This window comes from Vidua macroura, chromosome 7, assembly GCF_024509145.1.
Source record: "Vidua macroura isolate BioBank_ID:100142 chromosome 7, ASM2450914v1, whole genome shotgun sequence".
In the NCBI taxonomy this organism is placed as follows: Eukaryota; Metazoa; Chordata; class Aves; order Passeriformes; family Viduidae; genus Vidua; species Vidua macroura.
The window spans coordinates 7,556,157-7,577,509 of record NC_071577.1 but is presented as its reverse complement, the minus strand read 5'-3'; the positions used below and the strand labels follow the sequence as shown (position 1 = coordinate 7,577,509).

Here is a 21,353-nt window from a genome sequence, read left to right as displayed (position 1 = left end):
GAGCATTGGCTTGTGGTAGGTATGTTTCTATTCACAGGTTTGATTTAGGGGTAGAAGCTGGAATAACAAATGCATGATCGAGCAGTTGCTCGTACATTTATAACTGGAAAGAATTTATTCAGCTAATAAATGTCAGCTTGTTTTCTCTGTGCAACCTGGTCTAGTGGAAGGTGTCCCTGTCCATGGCAGGAGGTTGGAACTAGATGATCTTTAAGGTCCTTTTCAACTCAAACTGTTCTGTGATTCTATGAATCTATCAAGGCACATTGTTTCAGATAAAGTCAGAACTCCCTTTGCTGCGCCACTGTTTTGCAAGGTATCTTAAACAGTATCCAGCCTCTTCAATTTTTTTTTAACCTTCTGAAAAGAAAGCATCCCCAGCTGCTGAGCCTTTAGCTTCCTCATTTTTAAGCCTCTCAATATTATTCTCTCCTTTAAAACTGCTCACCCATCGCTACGTCTAGGTGACATGCTTTTCGTGTGCACCTCCCGCTTAAACATTTGCACCAGCACAGTGTGTGCAAAAAACAAAACAAAAACAAAACAAAAAAAGGACTTTCCTAAGAAATATGCATGTATTTCCGAGAGATTGGTCTGAAATCGTGTTCATGTTCTCTTCGGGGAGATTTCAAGCGCTCGCTTGCCTTCCGGCGGGGACGAGGCAAATTTCTCTCTGGTTCTTCCCAGAACGAGAGCCCCCTCCCCTCCCCTGCCCGGGGCTCTCCTTTGTTCGGGGCCGGGCTGCGGGGCGGAGAGGCGGGACCCGGTGCGCGCCCGGCGGGGGCAGCGCGGAGGGGCCGAGCCAGGGCGGGCGGAGCCGCCCCCGCGCCGCGCTGCGCCCGCTCGGCCCCTCGCTTACCGTCGGGGCGGGCGGCATGTGGCGGGGGCTGCCGGTGCTGGCCCTGGCCGGGCTGCTGGTGCTGGGGCGGGCGCCGGCGGCGCGGGGGGCGGCCTGCGAGCCGGTGCGCATCCCGCTGTGCAAGCCGCTGCCCTGGAACATGACCAAGATGCCGAACCACCTGCACCACAGCACGCAGGCCAACGCCGTGCTGGCCATGGAGCAGTTCGAGGGGCTGCTGGGCACCAACTGCAGCCCCGACCTTCTCTTCTTCCTCTGCGCCATGTACGCGCCCATCTGCACCATCGACTTCCAGCACGAGCCCATCAAGCCCTGCAAGTCCGTCTGCGAGCGCGCCCGCGCCGGCTGCGAGCCCGTCCTGGTCCGCTACAGCCACGCCTGGCCCGACAGCCTGGCCTGCGACGAGCTGCCGGTCTACGACCGCGGGGTCTGCATCTCCCCCGAGGCCATCGTCACCGCCGAGGGCGCGGGTGAGTGCGCGGGGACCGGCACCGGCACGGGGACAATGGCCGGCGGGCGGGGAGGGCAGCCCAGCCGGCCCGGGAGCCCTGCCTCCCCTCCGACCCTTCTCGGATTCTCTCTGCTTTGCCCTCCGCTCTTTTGCCGTCTTTTCTCTGCCTTTAGCAGCCGCATCGCTGCTGGAAAAGTTTTGCTGTTGGGCACAGAGTGTGTGTGACAAGTGACAGCCCCGCCACCGTTCTGGGGAACGCGTACGAGTGTGGGAGCTCCAGCCCTCGTTCCACATGAACGGGAAGCGTTTCCATACCGCTCTTCGGGGATCCATCGGCAGCGGTTGCTGGCAGAGAATGAAGAGCCACCCAAGTGAGGGGTAGCCCCCAGGCTGCCGGCTCCCCCTCTCCCCCCCGCTCCTCTGTGCTCATCTTCAGCCGCTCCCTCCCACAGCAGGTTGCTCCCTTCCCACACAAGGCCACCACTCCACAGATCTGGGGAAAGATCAGTGCCCAGAGGAGCCCCAGGCAGGAGCTGGGGGGCCGAGGTCTCCCCAGCCACTTCTATGCCGGTGGTGGCACATGCACACCTGGAGGGGAGAAAACATGCTCATCTCAGTGGTTAGCACCGAAGGTACAGGTTACAGCACAGGTTCCCCAGCAGGTCCCTGGGCTCTAGAGCTATAGCCAGGAGTGTAGCAAAGTGCAGCCTTCCGTTGTGTTTTGTTCCCAACATCCCTGAAGCCAGCCAAATGCTGCGTCCTGCACCCGAGGTCTGATGGTGTGTGACCACTGTGGCCTCAGAGGGGCTGTTGGAGTGGCTCAGCTTTACCTCTGCATCCTGTTTCACCAGCTGAGCTCACTGTGATCCCCCAGGATGGCTGGTGCTGGGTGTCTGGCTGCCATCCAGCAGTACTGTCGGGGGCAGGAGCATCTCTGCACAGTCAGGTGAGGACTGCTGACTGCTCAGACCATGCTACAAACCTGCTGTGCCTCAGGGATCCTGCTCTTGTCGCAGCTGCCTTTGGGCTGGAGGAGTTGGCAGGACACCGCTCCAATGTGGTGAGCTGAGCACCACAGAGATATTGAATACAAGGAGCTATTGAACAGGAAATTAAAGCAAGCTGGTGGGTGGTTATCACGAGTGAGCTCTGACCTTTTACAAAGTGACTACAGTTCCTGTGTATTTTCAGGAAAGCATTTGCTGCTGGTGGAACCAGGCTACCATTTTCTTTGATGCAGAGTTTCAGTGCTGGTGGCTCTGCCAGACCTCTCCATCAGAGGAGTTGGAGAGCAGTACTGGGGTTGGAGAGCAGACCAGAGGGGTCAGAGCAGAGCAGCACCCATGCACCCCATGAGCTTGTTGTGCTGCTACCTGTCTCCTTCAGTGCCCACAGCTGCAGTGCTGGGTTTTGGGAGCTCACGGACGGGCAGTGGATCTCACCTCTCTGTCCTCCCCCAGCAGTGGCCTGGGAATGAAAGGGGGATTTTTCATGCTGTGCTCAGCACAGTGTTTTACTGTGCTTCTGTCCCACTACTAAATGCTTTATGTATCCCACTGCCAATAATGCCAAACGCTGTAATTCCTGTTTTCTTCTCCTAACAAAATATCATGCTTCAGTTTCCTGACCGTGCTCCCCAGCTCAGCCTTCCCAGGTAAGCTGCTCTCTCCGTCTCCATTAATTTACAGGCCAGACAAACCCTAATCCATCTCTGTCTCTATTCTCTTACCCTCTGCACCTCTTAAAACCTCCATACCCTCATATCTCCAGTCATTACTGCTATTTCTAACTTCTAGCTGCTTCCCTCTTGCCTTTTCCTACTTTTTTCCCCAGCCCATGAATGTAACCATCTATTTTTGCCATCAGCTGCTGCCCTCTGAGCACTGCAGTCCTGCTGGGATAGTTTTGGGGAGATGTGGTTTTGAACACCAAGCACCTTTCTCTGCAGCATTTAGGTGCTTTCAAAACCACCTTAAAAATGGCTCCAGCATGAGCAAGGTTTGGCAGGTCTGCAGCGATTTGAAAGCAATCACATTCAAATCTGAAGGGAGGAAGCTTGGCTGAAATCGCCCCCGAGTTACCTATTTCTGAGGACCTCAGCAGTACAATAACCTCTTTGAGGGATTCCAGGGCCAGATCCATGAAAACTCTCTTTCAGTGAATGAGAACCTGATGACATTCTCATTTCTGGGCTGAATATTTTGAACTGATGCATTATGCACCAGCCTGAAAGAATCCTTCTTGAGGGAATAAAACTGTTCTTTTAGAAAGCAGAGGGAAGGATTCCTGTTCTAGGAAGAGGTAAGGTGAACACTTTCAAATCCAATTCTCCAAATAAAGGATTGCAGCTCAGTAGAAGACACAAACAACCAACTACCTGATGAGTAGCATGCAGAATCCCTGCTCTTATTTGTTTTATTTTATCTCCTAAGCAATTTAGCCCCTTCTGCTGTCTGTAAACTATACCTAATAGAGTAGGCAGAAATACAATCCATTGTTTCGTGGTTTTCTGTTGTAGAAGGGGCTTTTTGCTTTCTTCAGAAGTGAAATCTTGTTTTTGCTTTCATTCTTTTGCTACCTGTAACAGGGTTCTACTGTTTCCTTTCCTCCTGAGGTTTCTGTGTTATTGCTGGTGAACATCAGAACATTTGTCTTGTCCCTTCCATAAAGGAGCCTTAAGGATGATGTGGTCGGTGTTTGTCCTTGTCAGAGCGGGGCCTGGGTTCACAAGCCCAGTTTCCATCAGTTATGTTCCCTGCATCCCAGTAGCCTGTGACTGTTGCAAAATATGGAGGAACTGTGGTTGGTAAAATCTGTGATAAATCTCAGTAAGAAGTTCACTTTCAGCTGTTGAGGCACAGTCCACCACACACATCTTCTAGGACCTCTTTACATTTGAGTCCAGGTGGTGAGGAAGATCCAGACACTTTCTGTCACAACACCAAGGGGCTGCTGACATGGTGAAGGGATGAAGCAGCTCCTGTGTCTGTGATAGAGAAAGCTGACAACAGTGCTGTGTTTTGGGCTCAGTTAGAGGAATAGCTGTGCACACCCTCTGGGCTTGTGCTGGTCTCCAAAACCTGAGTGGGAGCGTAGATTGGGAGGTCTTAAGTTCCTCAAGTTACAGAGACCGACTTAAAACATGTGGGAAATGTATGTTTCTTGATTTTTCATTCTCTTTGGGAAGCATCCGGGTTCCTTTACAGCCAGAAAGCAGAGGGATGCTAGAGGCATGGTGTGGGTGTTCTGGAGGCGAGTGTGATGCTGAATAATTTGGCTTTTTGTGGAGGATCCAGCAAATCATCATCCAGGATGGAGGATGAAAGAGCATCTTAATATTACATTAACAGCCCAGATGTCAGATTAGCTCATGCTAATGTCTGAAGTCTCCTATGGCATTTATCCCACATCCCTGTCCTGGGCTTTTTGGAGGTGAAAGTGGTTCTGCATGCAGACATTAGTACAAGCTGTGTTACATCTCTCTCTCTGTTCACTTGCTTTCAGTCTTCATGTGCATATGCTTATTCTTCCTCCAATCTATCAAATTATCTGCTTCCCTCATTCAGGGCCCTGTCAAACTTTCCTAGGTCTGTGAAGCAGCAGGAACTGCTGAGAGACAAAATTGTCTTAAATCTAGAATTTCAGAGGCAGGACCTCGTCTTCAGTTTTGCAGGTAATAAGTGGCCAGTGTTGGCATTGGGATGCTGACTAAAAAAGCATCTTTGACATGTGTCCTTGGCTGCTACTGCCTAGCAGAGTGTTTATGTCTCAAGTGAAATGTTTATTCCTGTTTTGAAGGGGGAACTAGCAACAAAACCAGAGCAGTGTGATGGGTACTGTGCATATTGGAAGTCAGATCTGTCAGGCAGGTTGTCTCACCATATCTTACATAGATAAGAACATAGCTTGAAGGCGTGTTGGCCTGTTAATAAGATGTTGGAGAAAAGGGAAGCCACATCACAAGGTATCAACCATGTGTAGTTAGCACCCAAACTATCAGGAGGTGTCTAAGGAGAACTTGGTTGTTTTTTTTTTTAAAACACCATCTCTTAAAGAAAATTACAGATTATTCACATGATGGACATCTATTTTCTTAAATCATATGTGAACCCATGATTTCTTTATGTTGCCCATGTCTGTCTGGATGAGTTCATAGTAACCCAGTATGCTAATTTGGCATTGCAGACTTAAAAGACAAGTGAACAAGCCATTTCTCATGCTTGTTTCTTATGTATTATTAACTTAATTTCCAAAACAGTGGTTTCCAAGCTCCAGGTCAAATTTTTTCTGACTCAGTCTTTGCCTAGCTCTACTTAGAGCAGTTGCTGTGCATGACAGTGCTGGGGGAGTGTTACAGACTGTGCTGAGGACGAGCAGTTGTGCCCAGGTTATCATTTATGAAGTTGGGATTTGTTTAGGAGCAGCCTCATTTCTCAGTTAAATAACAGATTTATTTCAAGCTTCAAGCCTGAACAGGACAGGAGAAGTAAATAAGAGAATTTAAATCTTAGTAATGAAGATACCACCAATGGTGTTAAGTGCTTACTACAGTTCAGCTGCCTTTGTAGGCTGAGTCCCCTGGATTTTACAGTCTAAACATTTAGTCAATACCTGGGCCATTAAATGTCACCAAAACCTGGTGAGATTTGTTATGAGGAATAAAATGTTATGTGGAACAGCCATGTTGCTGGCTGCTCTACAACTTGGAGTTTGAGTTCTTTGTGTTAAATGTTAACTAGAATAAATTTTCCTATCACTTGGCTTTTCTGTGCATGTTTTTACAACCAGCTTAGCAAAGATCCTCTCTGTATTAATAGCTGAAGTAAATGACAATGAATTCATGCATTGTGGAAGGGTTTCTTAATTAATGGGGCTCACAGATACTTCAGTCTGAAGAAGGTACCCGAGCAGCAGCCATTGGCTGTGGTTTAGTTCTTTGGAGCACAGTGCCTTGGGTGGCTTCAGTAATAGCTGAGCCATATTCTTTAATCATAATGACAATCAGGATCGTGTTATTTTTTGCCTTCCTCTACCTTTTAACATTTTTATTTATTTAAACAGTGGTATAGGAAAGCTGTTTGCTCAAAAATTAGGTATTACCAAGTTGTTTCTCTTCTCCAAACCTCTCACCCAAATCTGTGGTTGTGGGCATTGCTATTTTGTACACTTACTGTGTAAGTGGCTTTTATTTAGCTCTCCTTGTTAGTGTTTTGTTTGTTTGTTTGTTTGTTTTAATATAGAATCCCTCTGAAAAGCAATTAATTAGGATGGCATATTGGAAAAAACAATTTGGATTTGTCTCCTGCTCCTAAACAAAATTTAATAAGAAACTTTTGGATTGGAACTCTGGATAGTATTCCCCTCTTTGGCAATCCTGCTAACCATCACTGACAGGTGTTTATTTCTGAAAGATTGCTTTGTATAGACAGTACTTGGCAGAGGGTTTGCCCCTGAAGAGAAGTGGAACAATAGGAAGTCAGTTGTTTGGGGTTTTATAAATAGCTTTTTTCCCCCTCCCTCTGTCTGTGTTGCAGCTGAAGGTCTTGGCAGTGCACATGTCCTGGTGGAGAGAGGCCTCTGTCCATCAGGCTGCTGGGGACAGGGGCTGGGTGGGTGCTCACACACACCTGAGACCTGACAGGCAGCTGGTGGCAGGCCTGGCCCCTCTTCCAGCCTCCTGTCTGGTAGGTAAGCAGGGACCAGACTGTGTGAGTTTAACTGGGGAAAGGGTCAGAGAAATGAGACAGCTTTCCTGAGAGGTGTCATTGAGTGCAGGGGTCCCCAGTCCCCTCCATAGGCCTGCGTTCCTGTCCATCTGCAGAAGCCAGCCATCCCTGAGTAGGCACGAGTGCATTGGGAAGGATAAGCATCAAGGCAAGGTCAGCACTTGCCTGGCCCAAGCCCCCCCAGGTCTGGGAATGAACTGTGGACTGATGTATCAGTACCTGTTCAGCCCTGCTTTGCTCACCCGTGCTGTGACCAGCAGGCTGCCCTGCTGCCTTTGTGCAGGCACAGAAACAGGAGGCACTTCTACTCGTGGGTGCTCTGCACACAGTGGTTGAATTCCTCTGGCTGCACACAGCTAATTCTTTGGGGATTACTGGTTTGGGGTGGGACAGGTGACCTGGCAGTGCAGGGTTAGGAGATGCCTCGAGGCTGTGGTGTGCTGTAATTTGGTTAAAAATAAGTTGTGTAGCTAAGGGGGTGTGGGGACATCTGGTGAAGCAGGTCAGTTCCATGCTTGTTTGCATGTTTATTCTGGCTGTATCAAGGGCTCACTGGCTCTCCTGGTGTTGGTGTGAGCTCCAGGGACAGTTCCTCAGCCAGTACACATGGGCATTGTACTCCACATGGGCCAGGGAAGGCTGTGAACCCTTTACTGGGCTCTGGTGTATTTTGAGTTGTAATTTCAATGTGGATTGGACTAGGTTTGCTCAAGCACCACAAAGTCATGCCTGCTTGGATCCATCCTTGGTTTATGTAGGGACAGTGCACTTCAGGGCTTGTTTTTCCTTCTGTGGATGGGAGATGGTAAACATTTAATCTGATATTTCTCTTGTCTTCTCTGTTATGAAGATTTTTTCTGTTCCCAGTAACAATTTTGATGGAATGGGGAATGTGCTTTGAAGGTATGAACAAACTATCCCTGAAATACCTGTTTTGGTAGGAATTTTAGCTTGCTGGGCCACATGAAAAACCAGAGGAGCTGGCTTGGTCATATGCAGATAGCCTTCAAGAAAACCTGACTGTGGCCAATGCAGCTGAGTGAGAGGGGCAGTGAATCTGGAGAGCTTTCTCTGCAGGGGTTTTGGGTGCCCAGAGTGGGGAAACATCTGAGGCCAGCCCTAGGTACACAGAGAGGCCCATGTGGCCACCGCTCTGTGGCTGGTGGCTGGAGGGTTTTGCAGGTGTTTTTTTGGAGCTGATGGGAGGATTATCAGACCATAGACCTTTCTCTAAGCTTTTGCCACATCAGAAGGAATTGTAGATTTAAAGCTACAGCTTGGCTGAATGAACAAGACAACAGATAATTGGCCCAGGAGGAGAAGAATGAGAAATGTGGTTGTCCTTTTGTTTACCATTTGCAAGAAGGAAACCATTTCAATCCCTTTTCCGTCACATCCTGGAATACCAGAATGCATTTGATACAATATAAAATGCATTCTTAATGCATTGAGAATAACTCAGGTGAATAATCAAAATCAAACATGTAAGTAAGAATCAGCTTGTACAGTTTGACTTGTTACAAGGCAGCATGGTGGAGATTCAGAGGTTCCATGGAAGCACCTGATTGCAAAGATCAGATTGGCTCCATAAAAATGTTGGGTTTTTTTCTCTATAAACTAAGATCCTGTGGTAGTTTGGAACTTTCTTTGCAAGAAAATGGATGTGATGTTTTATTAGCAACAGGACATTGAATATAAAAGAGTATCTATTCAATCTTCCTATGCTATTTTCTATAACCTTTGCTCTTTATGCTGATTAGAATAATTATTCCTGAAGTCTCAATTTTTTTAAAGTTAATTATTATGTGAGGGAATTAGTTGTTTTTCAGTTTTACTCTTGCCCTGACTGTGATTTAGCTGCATCCTCATCTATGTAAATAAAGTTTCATGTTGCTTTGAGTAGTATAAGTATTCATTAAGTGGAGATTTTATATATATATATATATTTAAACAAGAATGGCAAAATTAGAAGTTTAGCTAAGTAATATTATTTTTCTTGTAAACAGGTATTTACAGAATTTGTGATTAAATAATGATCCCAGCCCTTACAATTTAATCCACACATCTAAAGTCATGAGTACTGAGTATCATGAGCGTCCTGGGCTGTCTCACAGCCGAATGGTTACAGCTCAGGCTGCAGGAGAGGAGCTTTTGTTACATTTGTTCTACAAAGGCAACAGCGTTGCCTCCATGATTATGTAAGAATCTAAGAAAGTTGATTGTAGGATACCAGATTTCAGAATTGGAAGAGCAGCATAAATGACTAAGTGTGCAAAATTACAGAAGGGCTTGTTCTTTGAAAATTTTTCCATTTTATCTGCCATTCTAATAAAGTGTCCCGCCTCTCTCCCAATTCTTGTTCCTCTTGCATTTATTTTGTCCTTAGCTCATTCAAGGTTATATGTATTAACATACTTGTTTTTCATTATTAAATATATGTATAAAGCCATTAAATTGTGTGATTTAATAAGTAGGTTTGAAATGATGCATTTTACTAATGTGGGACACAGTCCACTTCTGAACGTGTCTGAAAGCAGTTCTTGGGCATAGTGCCTTTTTAAACTTCTGTTCCTTATCTGTCCTTCAGAGTAATCAGTGTGTTTTTAAACTGAGGGGAAGGTCTGAAACATTTATTTTGGCATTTGCTTCAACAGTATAATTATGGTTGGTTGATTTGATTTCCTCAGTAACCAAAAAAAAAATCCCCAAAAGTAATTTCTCCTTCATCATCTAATTAAATGCAAACACTACATGTGTTTTCTGTAGGTGATCAAAATTCATGGCATAAATGTCAACTCTTGTCTGAAACCTGCCAGTCTGTAGCAATGGAAATGGGATATTTAGTCTGCTTCAGCATTTAACATGGTATGCTGGATTCAGGTGAAATTTGGGTAAGACATTGTGTCAACTTTACTGGACTGACCTCTAGAATATTGCAAACTGTTTATTAGTAAAGTTATTAAGTTTCCACATACTAAATATTAGAGAAAGAGAAAACATTGTAATGTATGTGTAGAGAAATAATCCAATATTAAAAATACTAACATTTCTTTACATATTTTACAAATCCATGCCAGATTTCCCTATGGATTCTAATAACGGCAACTGTAGAGGTGCTGGCATTGGTAAGTACATTTTTATAAAACTGTATAATAAGCTGTAAACTTTCAAGTCCTTTAAATATGTAATTAAGTAAGAAGGGCACTAAGTGATAAATACTTAAATACTTACTCTTGACTAAGAATACTGTAGATTGTGCTTTTGCATTCCATGGGCAGGTGGGATTTGGGGGCTGCTCAGCCTCAAAATGTCCATCAAAGCAGGAGGGCTGTGCTGATTTTATTAAAAGTATTGTCTTGAACAGAGAGAATAATCATTAAATTGATTTTTCCTTGGGCAAAACCAGTGAAGATAATGGTTCATTCTGACCTTGAACTTTCCAAATTAAATTCAGTACTCTTTGTAGATAATGGCAATACTCCTGTTAGCCTGAGGAGGTTGAGGGTGGCACCTTCTGAGGCTGGTTTTATTCTGGCAAGTCCCCTGTTGCTTTTTATTTCTGTTTGGGTTTTGCTGGAACTGAATAAAACCCCTTGAGCATTACCACTACTTGCCAATGCAAAGAAGCAAAGCCCAGGATGGTAGCTAATAATTATAGGAATGTGAATCTTTTGCTCATGCAAGCCAATGACTGTAGATTTCCTTGAATTTTATTATGATTCCATCCAAAGTTCTTCTCTTAGGTCTTTGCCAAGAAATTGAGACTTGGAAGCCCTAGCATTGACCTCCATGTCTTTTCCTTCTGCAGAGGTGCTGATGAGCTACAGTGTGCACTGATGTCCACTTCAACAATATAAACACCTAAGACAACCTAAACACCCTCATGGTTGTTGAACCTAACATTAGATACCTATAGATTTAATTTCAGCATTAAGCTCTGTGACCAAATTGCAAAAAGGTGTTAGTAGTGCCCAGTTTATAATACAGTTAAAAAATTTAATCAGTAGGTCCCAATGTGAAAGCAGCTATATTTGTGCAAAATGTTCTTTAAATCACAGTGTGTACCCTCTAGAAGCCCAGGTACAGTTAAAAAAAAAAAAAAAACAAAAAAAAAAAAACTCATAAAAGCAAGCCCCTGAACAAGCTTTGCTTTAAATTGTCTTGAGCATGGGACCATGTCTGGAAGACTTGCTAAAGGTAGTTGTTACTAACACTAATATCTTTATAGTTTGAAGCCATTTTCAGTTGTGTGACATTGAGAAAGTAGGGATTTCATGCACGATGTGGACTGTACAGAGAGCATACAAGCACTTCACTTTGAGCATGAAAGCAAAGCTGTATGCTCTCCATGTCACCTTATATCAAAACTATGAAGCAAATCTTTACTGCTGCCTGTCCATAGACATGTAATTCCATAGGCATGTAATTCCAGTGAGTGACCCTGCAGTGGAAGAGAAAAGTTTCAGTCATATTGTTACTGTTATGATGCTTTTCCGTGGCTGAAAGCAAAACCAAACCTAAAAAAATCCCGTCTAGAAAATAGGGCAAGGATGCACTGAAAAATTGCTGATGCAATATCTGCTGATACCACTGCCTTTTACTGTACATACATCAAATTGCTGATGTTACTGCCTTTTACTGTACAAACATGATTTCTGGTTCAATGTGCTACATCTGTCTGAGCTGGCAAACACAGCTGGACTACCTAAAAGGCCATGTTTCAAAATGGCTTTATTTATATGTTCAGTAAAGTAAATTTGTAGTTTTGCCATTGAAAATAGAAATTTTTTGTTTCTTTTGTAAGTAGCAAATTTTGATGTATTTTTTTTTTTTAAATCCCATTTTTAACATTTTCTGAATCATATTGCTTGTGCTGCTGTGCTTGGTCACAGGGAACAGTACTCATGGGTTATCCCTATTTGAGACACCTTTTTTTTCCCTGTCAATGTTTGCTGGCAAAACCTTCCCTCTGAGTCTGCACGGGGGTTTTTTGGGAGACCTTTTTTATCTCTGTTGGAGTACATTGTTTTCTGCTTCATCATATGCTCCTCAAGTCCCTTAGACAATTTTCTAGAGTGTTTATTTTTTTATCCTTTGTTTATCTGGGAGGTGTTTGCCATGTTTGAGTGCCTGTGCAGGTCAGTATTACAGCCATGCATGCACATATATTTAAGATGACACAGATGTTTCTTGGTAGCAATCCATGGGGAAAACCATTCTCTCCATGTCTTTTGGCATTTACAGATTGAAGCTTTCAAAGACTTGAGATTTTGAGCAGTTTGTAGCCCTGTATTTACTTGAAAAGAAGATTTAATGGCTAGCTGTGATCTCAGCCAAAGCCAGTGGGAGCCTCTGCTGCCTGTCTCTGTGCTTGGGACACACCATTGTTGTGGTCTCAGAGCTCTTCTGGTAATTCTGGCAGCTTCTGAGGAGGCTCTCAGGCAGGATGGGATTTTCCCTCAGCATCAGGTGATGCAGTACATTTTTATAGCCACCTTTTGTGGGTATTTCCACTCCTGGGGGAAGGTCAACATTTGCCTTCCTTGGAATATCACTGTACCAGGAACTGGGAGAGAGGAATTGGTTCTGGCTCTAACTTTGTAACTGACCTTGGAAAATGACTTTTGTGTTAGTTTCTGCATCTCTAAATAGTCATTAAGAATAATGCAGCATTTTGTACAGTTCTTTTAAATGTAAATTTTAAAAGCATGAGGGTGACTAGGAGGTTCTTCAATAAGAACATGAACGCGTCTATAATTTAGCAATAGAACTAGACTAACAAAATATATTCTAAAATTTATAAAGTAAGCTAATACTGCATTAAACCTGAAGGAAATGTCAGACTGTGTTCTTGTCTTGCAATTTAGTCTATTTTATTTTACCTGGGACACAGTGCAAAGTACTGTAGACCAGGAGAACATTACCATTGTTGGACTTGAGTGCTGAGGTGCCTGTGTGAGCGAGGGTCATAGGAGCACATCTTCTATTCTCTGTTTCAAGGCAGAGAATTTGGTCTGCAGTATCCATGAGCTCACAAAGGCAGAAGGGAAGCCAAAAATCACTTCCCTTCTCTGCTTTTGTTATTTTAACACAAATACATAGAAAAGTTAAAGTCTGTAGGACTCTATATATAGATTCCTGAGGATGTGTTTGAAATTCAAGGAAATAACATACTTTTCATTTGAAATGTTTTCCTCTTTCCTGTATTTTTTTGTATTTTCAACTACAAAAATTCTTCTATGGAAAATAATGATTTGAGAAGTTGGTAACCATATGCTTTTTTAAACTTTTTAATATGCACAAAACTTATATAGCAAATAAATCTTTTTCAGACTCTTCATGTTGAATTTAACTAAATCACTAGCTTCTATGCATCGATACTTAGCATGATGGTGTATAGAAATAAGCTGCATTAAATCTACTTCCATTTATGCCAAATCAAATGTCAAAATAGATGGCCATGCACATGTAATACTGGCATCTGCTGTTTGAAATTACTCCACCAAACCACACTTAGACACTAGTGTAAAATAAGAAAATATTTGCAGTAGAACAACCAGCCCTGAAATACCAGTGGTGTTAATGAACACTGCTGTGGGGCTGGAGCTTCAGCATTAGCATTCCCTGGGCACTAATGAAAATGTTTTTACCTCTCTTGGAGTTCCCAGCTGTCTGGCATCTGTACCTTTGGAAATGCTGCTCTGACAGTGCTCATTTGTGTTGGTTTTTTTTTTTTATTTTTTTTTTTTGAAGGCTATCCTTCTGGCCACAAGGGCTTAGAATTTTTCTATTTTCATTAAACTTGGACTTCTGGGTCATAATAAAATCATGTAAAATTTACACAATTCCTAATGGTGGATTGGATGGACCTCTCAGCAGCCTGATCCAGTTGAAGATATCCCTGTTTATTTGCAAGGGAGTTGGACTAGGTGGCCTTTAAAGGTCCCTTCCAATGCCAGCTATTCTATGAATGCCTACTAGCCAGAATATTCCAGTTTGTTAAACTAACATGAGATACATAATATTCAAAAAAATGTTCAATCATGCACTGCCGTAGTATTTTCTTTCTGTGTCTCTATTACGGTCTGTATGATAAAAGGGACAGAAAGGAGGGCATTCCTTAAGTCTAGCACAAAAGAGAGAGCAGCATTGCAAGGATGGAATTACAGCACCTGCAAGCTCAGGATTGAACCTTGAATTGGCTTAAAAATGATGGTTTTGTCACTCCAGACTCAATGTCTGTGGGTCTTTGTGTTTGCTGTGGTTTAGGTTTGTTTTTGTTTTTTTTTTTTTAATTTTAGAATGTCAGGTTTTTCTCCTAAAAAACATTTAAGGTCTCATGGACAGTTCCACATCTCCCAGCAGAACAGGCCAGGAATGCCCTGTGGTTTTTACTATTTCACTGTAATAAGCAAGTCAATTCAGTGAAATTTTTGTTAGGTGTTGTCAGATATAACCCTTTTCTGACTTAGAGATGGGGTAACTGAGAGGTGTTTTAAAAACTTTTATTCCATTTTCAGTCTCATGAGAAGGGTGAGTACCTTGTATGCTTCACTCTACACAGCAATCAGTGAACAAACCCATCGGATTTATTTATTGGATTTATTTTCTATAAATCCAATTCCCACACTGCGTGAGCTCCAGGTTTTGGGAAGATTGTCACTGAATACATGCTCTTTTCTTTCTAAGCAAAGCTTTCTGTTTCTGTAGACCGCTGCAAGTGCAAGCCTGTAAAAGCCACCCAGAAGACCTACCTACGCAACAACTACAACTACGGTGAGAGCAGCTGCATGGCCAGCTCCCAGCTTTTCTAGGGCTGCAGGAAGGGGAAAGTTTTCATTAAAAAAGCCTAAAAAGTTCACAGTTACTGATGGTAACCCAATATTACTTATTGCAGGAGGCAGGTGTAGTCTGAAATGTTTCCAAATTGGAAGGATGGAGGGGATTAGCTTACTATGTTGGTACAAGGGTGTCTTTGTTGAGTTATTTCAGTTTTAATGCAGGCATTTGGGGTTCATGTACTTCTCTGGTGTGAACAGTGATGCAACAAAAATGACATTGTGGGTTGCTGTGCCTGAACTGCCTCTGTGATTTCCAGTATACTCAGCTTTTGCAGAAGGGGATGTGTGTAGTAGCTTTCATGCCCACTACCTCTCCGTGAGATCTAACAGGTTCTTTTCCTTCTGCTGTATCGAAGCCAGCAGTGAGCATCTTGCCAGCTGTGTTATGCTGTCAGTAACACCTGTGAAAGTGCACATGTCCTGCTCTTCAGGCATATCACAGCTCCAGGCTCTTATTTTTCTTCATGCTGTTTGTTTCAAGCAAGCTAGGGCAGTGAAGCCACCGAATACATATGACAGGAACTGAACAATTGGGCCCTTCCTTATTGCAAAAAACAGGCCTTTTTAAGCAGTTAAGCCTTTATCAGTTCCATGGTTTTAAATCATAACAAACGCAGTCCAACCAACCACCATACCCCACAATCTGAGCACATCATGGTTATATAGCATTTTTTCTACCTCTAATTCAGCTGAGTCACTTTCCCATAGTCCTCTTCTACTTGGCCAAAGCAGATGGCCTGAGCCATGATTTTACAAAAGTAACAAGGCCCTTATTTTATTAGGCTTTATCAATATGCAACACTTCATTTTTTTTCCATTAATCAGGTGAAAAACCTTAGGTTCAGCCAATTTAAGGTTTTATTTAAATGGTAGCTATTGTATAATATTTATTAGGATTGTGCATTTATAAAGCCAGAGTCAGATAATCTTCTTTTAAAAATAGTTTGCTGTTAAAAGCTTAAAAATTACAACTGTATTCAAACGCTTTTTTGGTCAATATTCAGTTTTATGTTGTTTTGATCATTTATAATGATCAAATATAAATATGATTTGTTTATAAAATATAAACAAATATATGATTTGTTTATTAAAAATTAGAGTGACTATTCTCTAGTCAGAAACTGCATATGGCAGAGTCATTGAGCATGCTCCTATTCATTTTCTTAAGCTTTTGAAATTAAATACATTTCAAAAGGCATTTGAAATATCCCTGAACTAAAGCAATATTTTATTTTGAGATCTTAAAAGGTTTTGAGAAAGGGCATCACTCAGTGTAAATTGTGCATGCTAGATGCACTAGTGTTGGTTGGCACCTGTATTTAATGTGTCTGCAACACATTCTGGTTAATGGCTGTTATGGGCAATGCATGTGAAGTAAGGAGATGTGTAAGTCCATGGTTTTCTTTCTTCTTTATTACCTTTTTCACATAGGAGACATTTGGAATTTGGGGTATCTCCTATTTATAGTGTGGAAAGGGACTCTTTGAATGATGTGGCATTCTCTAGAGCATGACCTCTGGGCTGGCTTTGCATTTGTATGTGGGATCAGTTCACTGGGCACCATGAGAGAATGGAAAGCTTTGCCTTTGAAAGGCAACCTTTCCTCCTGTGCAACTTGAGGCAAAAAGAAAGGCGGGGAGAGGAAACAATTAGAGAGGTCATTGGGTCAAGATCATGAGCATTTGAAGTTCAGAAAGAGCAGAGCAGATTAGTGCTGGCTCACTGGAGAGAATGAAAAAGGTAAGGGCCTGTCATCCAGCAGAAGTAGTGATATGAGAAGTTTTAATGCACATTCACTTGTTGTATAAGGTTCAGCGATAAAGTTTGCTCATCTGTACTCCAGGTAGTCAAAGAGGGAACAGTCACAGCTCAAGGGAGAGGGAGACCATACAAGAAATAGATTTAATGTATTTAACATGGAAAGGGTGAAGAAGAAAGGAAGGAAGGAAAGAAGTCAAAGCCCAACTTAAACAGGACATAAATCCAGCTGGTACGTAACTCCTGCTCTTCACCATATTATTAAGGGCCACACTGAGCTACCTGGACCTCCTTGGTGGAGGGTGAAGTAATGAAGGGAAGAGATGGATGCAGAGATATTGCAGGAGTTCAGCTAAGCTTCTGATATAGGACCATGCAAAAGACTAATCCCAGAGGTCACCAAGAGCAGCTTGGGAGTGACCTGCATTATCTGCTGCTTCTAACAACGCTCTTTGTGGCTCTTCCCCAGTCATTCGGGCTAAAGTGAAGGAGGTGAAGACTAAATGCCACGATGTCACTGCAGTAGTGGAAGTAAAGGAGATCCTGAAATCTTCCCTAGTGAACATTCCAAAGGACACTGTAAACCTCCACACAAATTCTGGCTGCCTGTGTCCACCCCTCAGTGCCAATGAAGAATACATCATTATGGGCTACGAGGACGAGGAGCGCTCCAGGTAACTCCTCCTGTGCTATCCTTGACTGTTCTCCTGTCATAAAGCTGAACATCAGAGCCAAAAGGATGGAGCACTTGGTGTGGGTGTCTGTACATCTCCTTCATGGTATTCAGGGAGGGCAAGGCTCTCTGCAGGCACGGAGATCTTAGTCTTGTGTGTGTTGGGTTGTATAGCCTCTTGATGGAGTTGTCTCTGTTGTGTAGGTTACTCTTGGTGGAAGGCTCCATAGCTGAGAAATGGAAGGAACGTCTTGGTAAAAAAATAAAGGTAAGAAAATACCTCACCAGAAGTCAAATGTTGTGGGTGCTATAAAACATCTACCTGTCTTTTTAAAATAAGGGAATAAAATGCATATGCTGCCTCCAGTTAATCAATATCATGTATGAAAAACTAACCTGGTGTTTTATTTGCTTCATTACTTAGAACTGCATGCTGAGTAAATAAAGGGATATATTGAATTACTCCAAAGTATCCCATTGTAGCAGGAATCAAAACCTGTCTCAAAAAAGCAAACAGTAGGAGTCTTTTAACTCTGTGGGCAAGCTGTGCATTCCACAACACATGCCTGCTTAGTTGGGGTTGTGATATGAATGAAAAAAAAAAAAACAAAACCCCAAACAGACCAGGGGGCTTTACAAATGTTTTTCAGACTAAATCATGGGCAGGGACACCTTCCACCAGCCCAGGTTGCTCCAAGCCCCATCCAACCTGGCCTTCAACACTTCCAGGGATGGGGCAGCCACAGCTTCTCTGGGCAGCCTGTGTCAGGGCCTCCACACCCTCACAGCCAAGAATTTCTTCTGTATATTTTATATAATCTAATCTGATCTCTGTCACTTTAAAGCCGTTAGCCCTTGTCTTGTCATTACATGCTCTTGTAAAAAGTCCTTATCCATCTCTCTTGGAGCCCCTTTAGGTATTGGAAGGTACTCTAAGATCTCCCTGAACCCTTCTCCAGGCTGAGCAGCCCCAACTGTCTATATGAAAATATATTCTGGTTTTTCCTTACTTAAATGTTTTCTAATGCCTTCCAATTTCTGGAAGAATGACCTTTTTATGTTTTGATGCACTGCAAAGTATCAATGGTTTTGACATTGTCAGGAGTGTCACTTTACACTGAAAATTCTTATTTTGACACAACTTCTCAGCCATTCATTTGCCATAATGGTTTTGCCTGTGCAAACCAGTCTTCTCTTCCACTCAGCACTTTCTTCCTCAGGGTCACTGGCAGGAAAATACTGTTGTGTTTATAAAAGCAAGATTTTCTGTGCGCATTTCTCACATCAATGGAGATTACAGGAGTGAAAAGATACAGGGATCTTATTTCAAGTTGTTGTTTGATTTGGCAGAACCCTGGGAAATCCCGTGCCACAAAGAAAATATAATTTTGCTGTCATGGGGTGACTTCTGCTCAGTTTCAGTTCTTGGGTGGTAACATCATTTGTTGGAATTTTTTTGGGGAACACACTTACTTTCTGACTTATTTCCTTGTTGTCTGTAACCTGCTGCCTCTGCCCTCACACCCAGCCTGGGAGTGTTGAGGTCCCTGCCATGTCACCCACTTCTCATCATCATCTTCCTTTCCAAGAGCATCAACAGTTATACCAACTATATTTATTATGTCTTTTTTTTTTTTTTTTTTTTAACTGTGATTTCTATTGCCTCCAAAAATAAAAATAAATAATAATATTTTTTTTAATTAACAAAAATCCCTTGACCATTTTTTCATCCAGTTTCCCCCAAAGATTGCATGAGTAGCTTCATTTAAATTTTATTATTTCAAAGGTGAGTCCCCCTTGTGCTGAAGCCTTGTATCAGACCCTTCATTCACAGAGGCTACAAGAAAGCCAGGAAAGAGTTTCCCTGTTTAAATGGCTTTTCCCAATAAGCTCTCATTGCACCCTTGAGCCCAGCGCAGGGTGACGCGGTGGAAACAGCAACTGCAGCTTTTGCTGCTGTTTGCCAACACATGGTTCTGTGACCCCTCTGGTAATTTCTGTAACCTCTTGGGTAATTTCTGTGACCTTTCTGGGAATTTCTGTGACCCCTCTGGTAAATTCTGTGACCCCTCTGGCAATTTCTGTGACCCCTCTAGTAATTTCCGTGACCCCTCTGGTAATTTCTGTAACCTTTTGGGTAATTTCTATGACCGCTCTGGTAATTTCTGTGACCCCTCTGGTAATTTCTGTGACCCCTTTGGTAATTTCTGTGACCCCTCTGGTAATTTCTGTAACCTTTTGGGTAATTTCTATGACCGCTCTGGTAATTTCTGTGACCCCTTTGGTAATTTCTGTGATCCCTCTGGTAATTTCTGTAACATCTCTGGTAATTTCTGTGACCGCTCTGGTAATTTCTGTGACCTCTGTGGTAATTTCTGTGACCCCTTTGTGAATTTCTATAACCTTTTGGGTAATTTCTATGACGCCTCTGGTAGTTTCTGTGACCTCTCTGGTAATTCCTGTGACCTCTCTGGTAATTTCTGTGACCCCTCTGGTAATTTCCGTGACCTCTCTGGTAATTTCCATGACCCCTCTGGTAATTTCTGTGACCCCTCTGGCAATTTCTGTGACCCCTCTGGTAATTTCTGTAACCTCTGTGGTAATTTCTGTAACCTCTTGGGTAATTTCTGTGACCCCTCTGGCAATTTCTGTGACCTCTCTGGCAATTTCTGTGACCCCTCTGGTAATTTCTTTGCCTTTGGATCCGCAGCGCTGGGATCAGAAGCTGCGCCAGGTGGGGAAGGGGAGGGCAGAGCCCGGACCCAGCGAGGCGGCTCCGAAGCCCGGCAGCGGCGGCAGCAGCGCCCGGCAGGCTCGCAGCTAGGTGTGACACGGATGCTGCCACACACCGTGACATGCAGGGGACTGTCTACCAAGACTTCGTTGTTGGAGCAGCAAAGGAGAAATTGCACTATTGCACGTTATATTCTATTGTTTACTACAAAGTAATGTTTTAGCTTTTATTAGGTTTTATTCTCCCTCTTTGTTTTCCACCTTTTTCTTTTTGGATATGTGCAAGTTCTGGAAATGTTTGGTTGTTTTTTTTTTCTGTTACTAAGAACTGTAGAAAACTGCCCTTATGAGATGAAGAAAGACAATGACATGTTCAATTTACCTTTTTATCTCCTGAATCTTCTGTGGAAGAAAACTCTGATGCAAGCAGGAATGAAATCTGGCAAAGACCATTGCTTAAAGTCATAACTCACACTGGCTTTCCCTGTTCACTCTTTCTTGGTCACTGTTTGCTGAAACTTGCTCTCTTTTGGGTAGGTTATCTGGGTTTAAGTGTATCATTTTTTATTCTGAAATACATTTTTTTTTTTTTGTTAAGAGAACTGTTTGAATCAGTACAGCTTTACTAAGTTTTCTTACAGATAAACCACTTGCATAAGGCAGAGTCTAAGTTTAAATATGTCCTGCAACAAACACAATGTGCATGTACACAGGGAACCTGGATTTTCCAGTGCTTTGGGCCTTAAAGGAAATATTATCTTATAATAACCATAATTTATAACATGCTTCTTCTCTTATAATGGCAGTTTTTTCCCCCTTTTCTCAGCTGAGTTATAGGAGTAGACAGACTCACCAGGCCTGATTCCCAGTACAGGTCTGCAGTTTAGCCTTTTGATTTTGTGGTGTTATTCTTAAATCCGTGCCTACATAAACAAGTGTTCAATGCTCAGTAACATATGTCCAATAAAAGAATTGTAGTTGCCAACACAGACCTTACCTGACTTCTGAACCAACATCATATTGCTAATACTACTCTTGAAAATACAAAAACCAAAAAAAAACCTTAATTTTTGTGCTTTAATAGAATTCTTTGCAGATGGTGCCAACATCTTGGAAATTATCTTTGTTTTTCTACTCTCCCATGCTTGAAAGAAATTAAAATGGGGTACATCAAAGAACAATCCTCTTTGGCATAGTCTGCAGAGGGGAACCAGCTCTATTTAAAAAGAGCAAATGACTGTTGTGTTCTAGCTGTCAGTACTGTCTTTAGTACACTAGGGCTGCCTTTCAGTAAGAAAATAGTGTTGAGTTG

The 21,353-nt window shown here is 42.9% G+C and overlaps 1 protein-coding gene across 1 annotated transcript; it reads left to right on the top strand.

Moving 5' to 3' along the window:
• Positions 1–875: 875 nt before the first annotated feature.
• Positions 876–21,032, top strand: FRZB (frizzled related protein). Its single transcript, XM_053983120.1, has 6 exons — positions 876–1,329; positions 10,114–10,161; positions 14,747–14,812; positions 17,105–17,309; positions 17,513–17,576; positions 20,019–21,032. Exons 1-6 carry the CDS (start codon positions 876–878, stop codon positions 20,130–20,132), a joined length of 951 nt encoding a protein of 316 aa, XP_053839095.1. The 3' UTR covers positions 20,133–21,032.
• Positions 21,033–21,353: the final 321 nt, after the last annotated feature.

Coding starts and splice junctions, on each gene's coding strand:
- FRZB (XM_053983120.1), top strand. CDS start 876: ATGTGGCGGGGGCTGCCGGTGCTGGCCCTGGCCGGGCTGCTGGTGCTG. Junction 10,162..14,746: donor CTGTAGAGGTGCTGGCATTG/GTAAGTACATTT, acceptor CTGTTTCTGTAG/ACCGCTGCAAGTGCAAGCCT. Junction 14,813..17,104: donor ACGCAACAACTACAACTACG/GTGAGAGCAGCT, acceptor GCTCTTCCCCAG/TCATTCGGGCTAAAGTGAAG.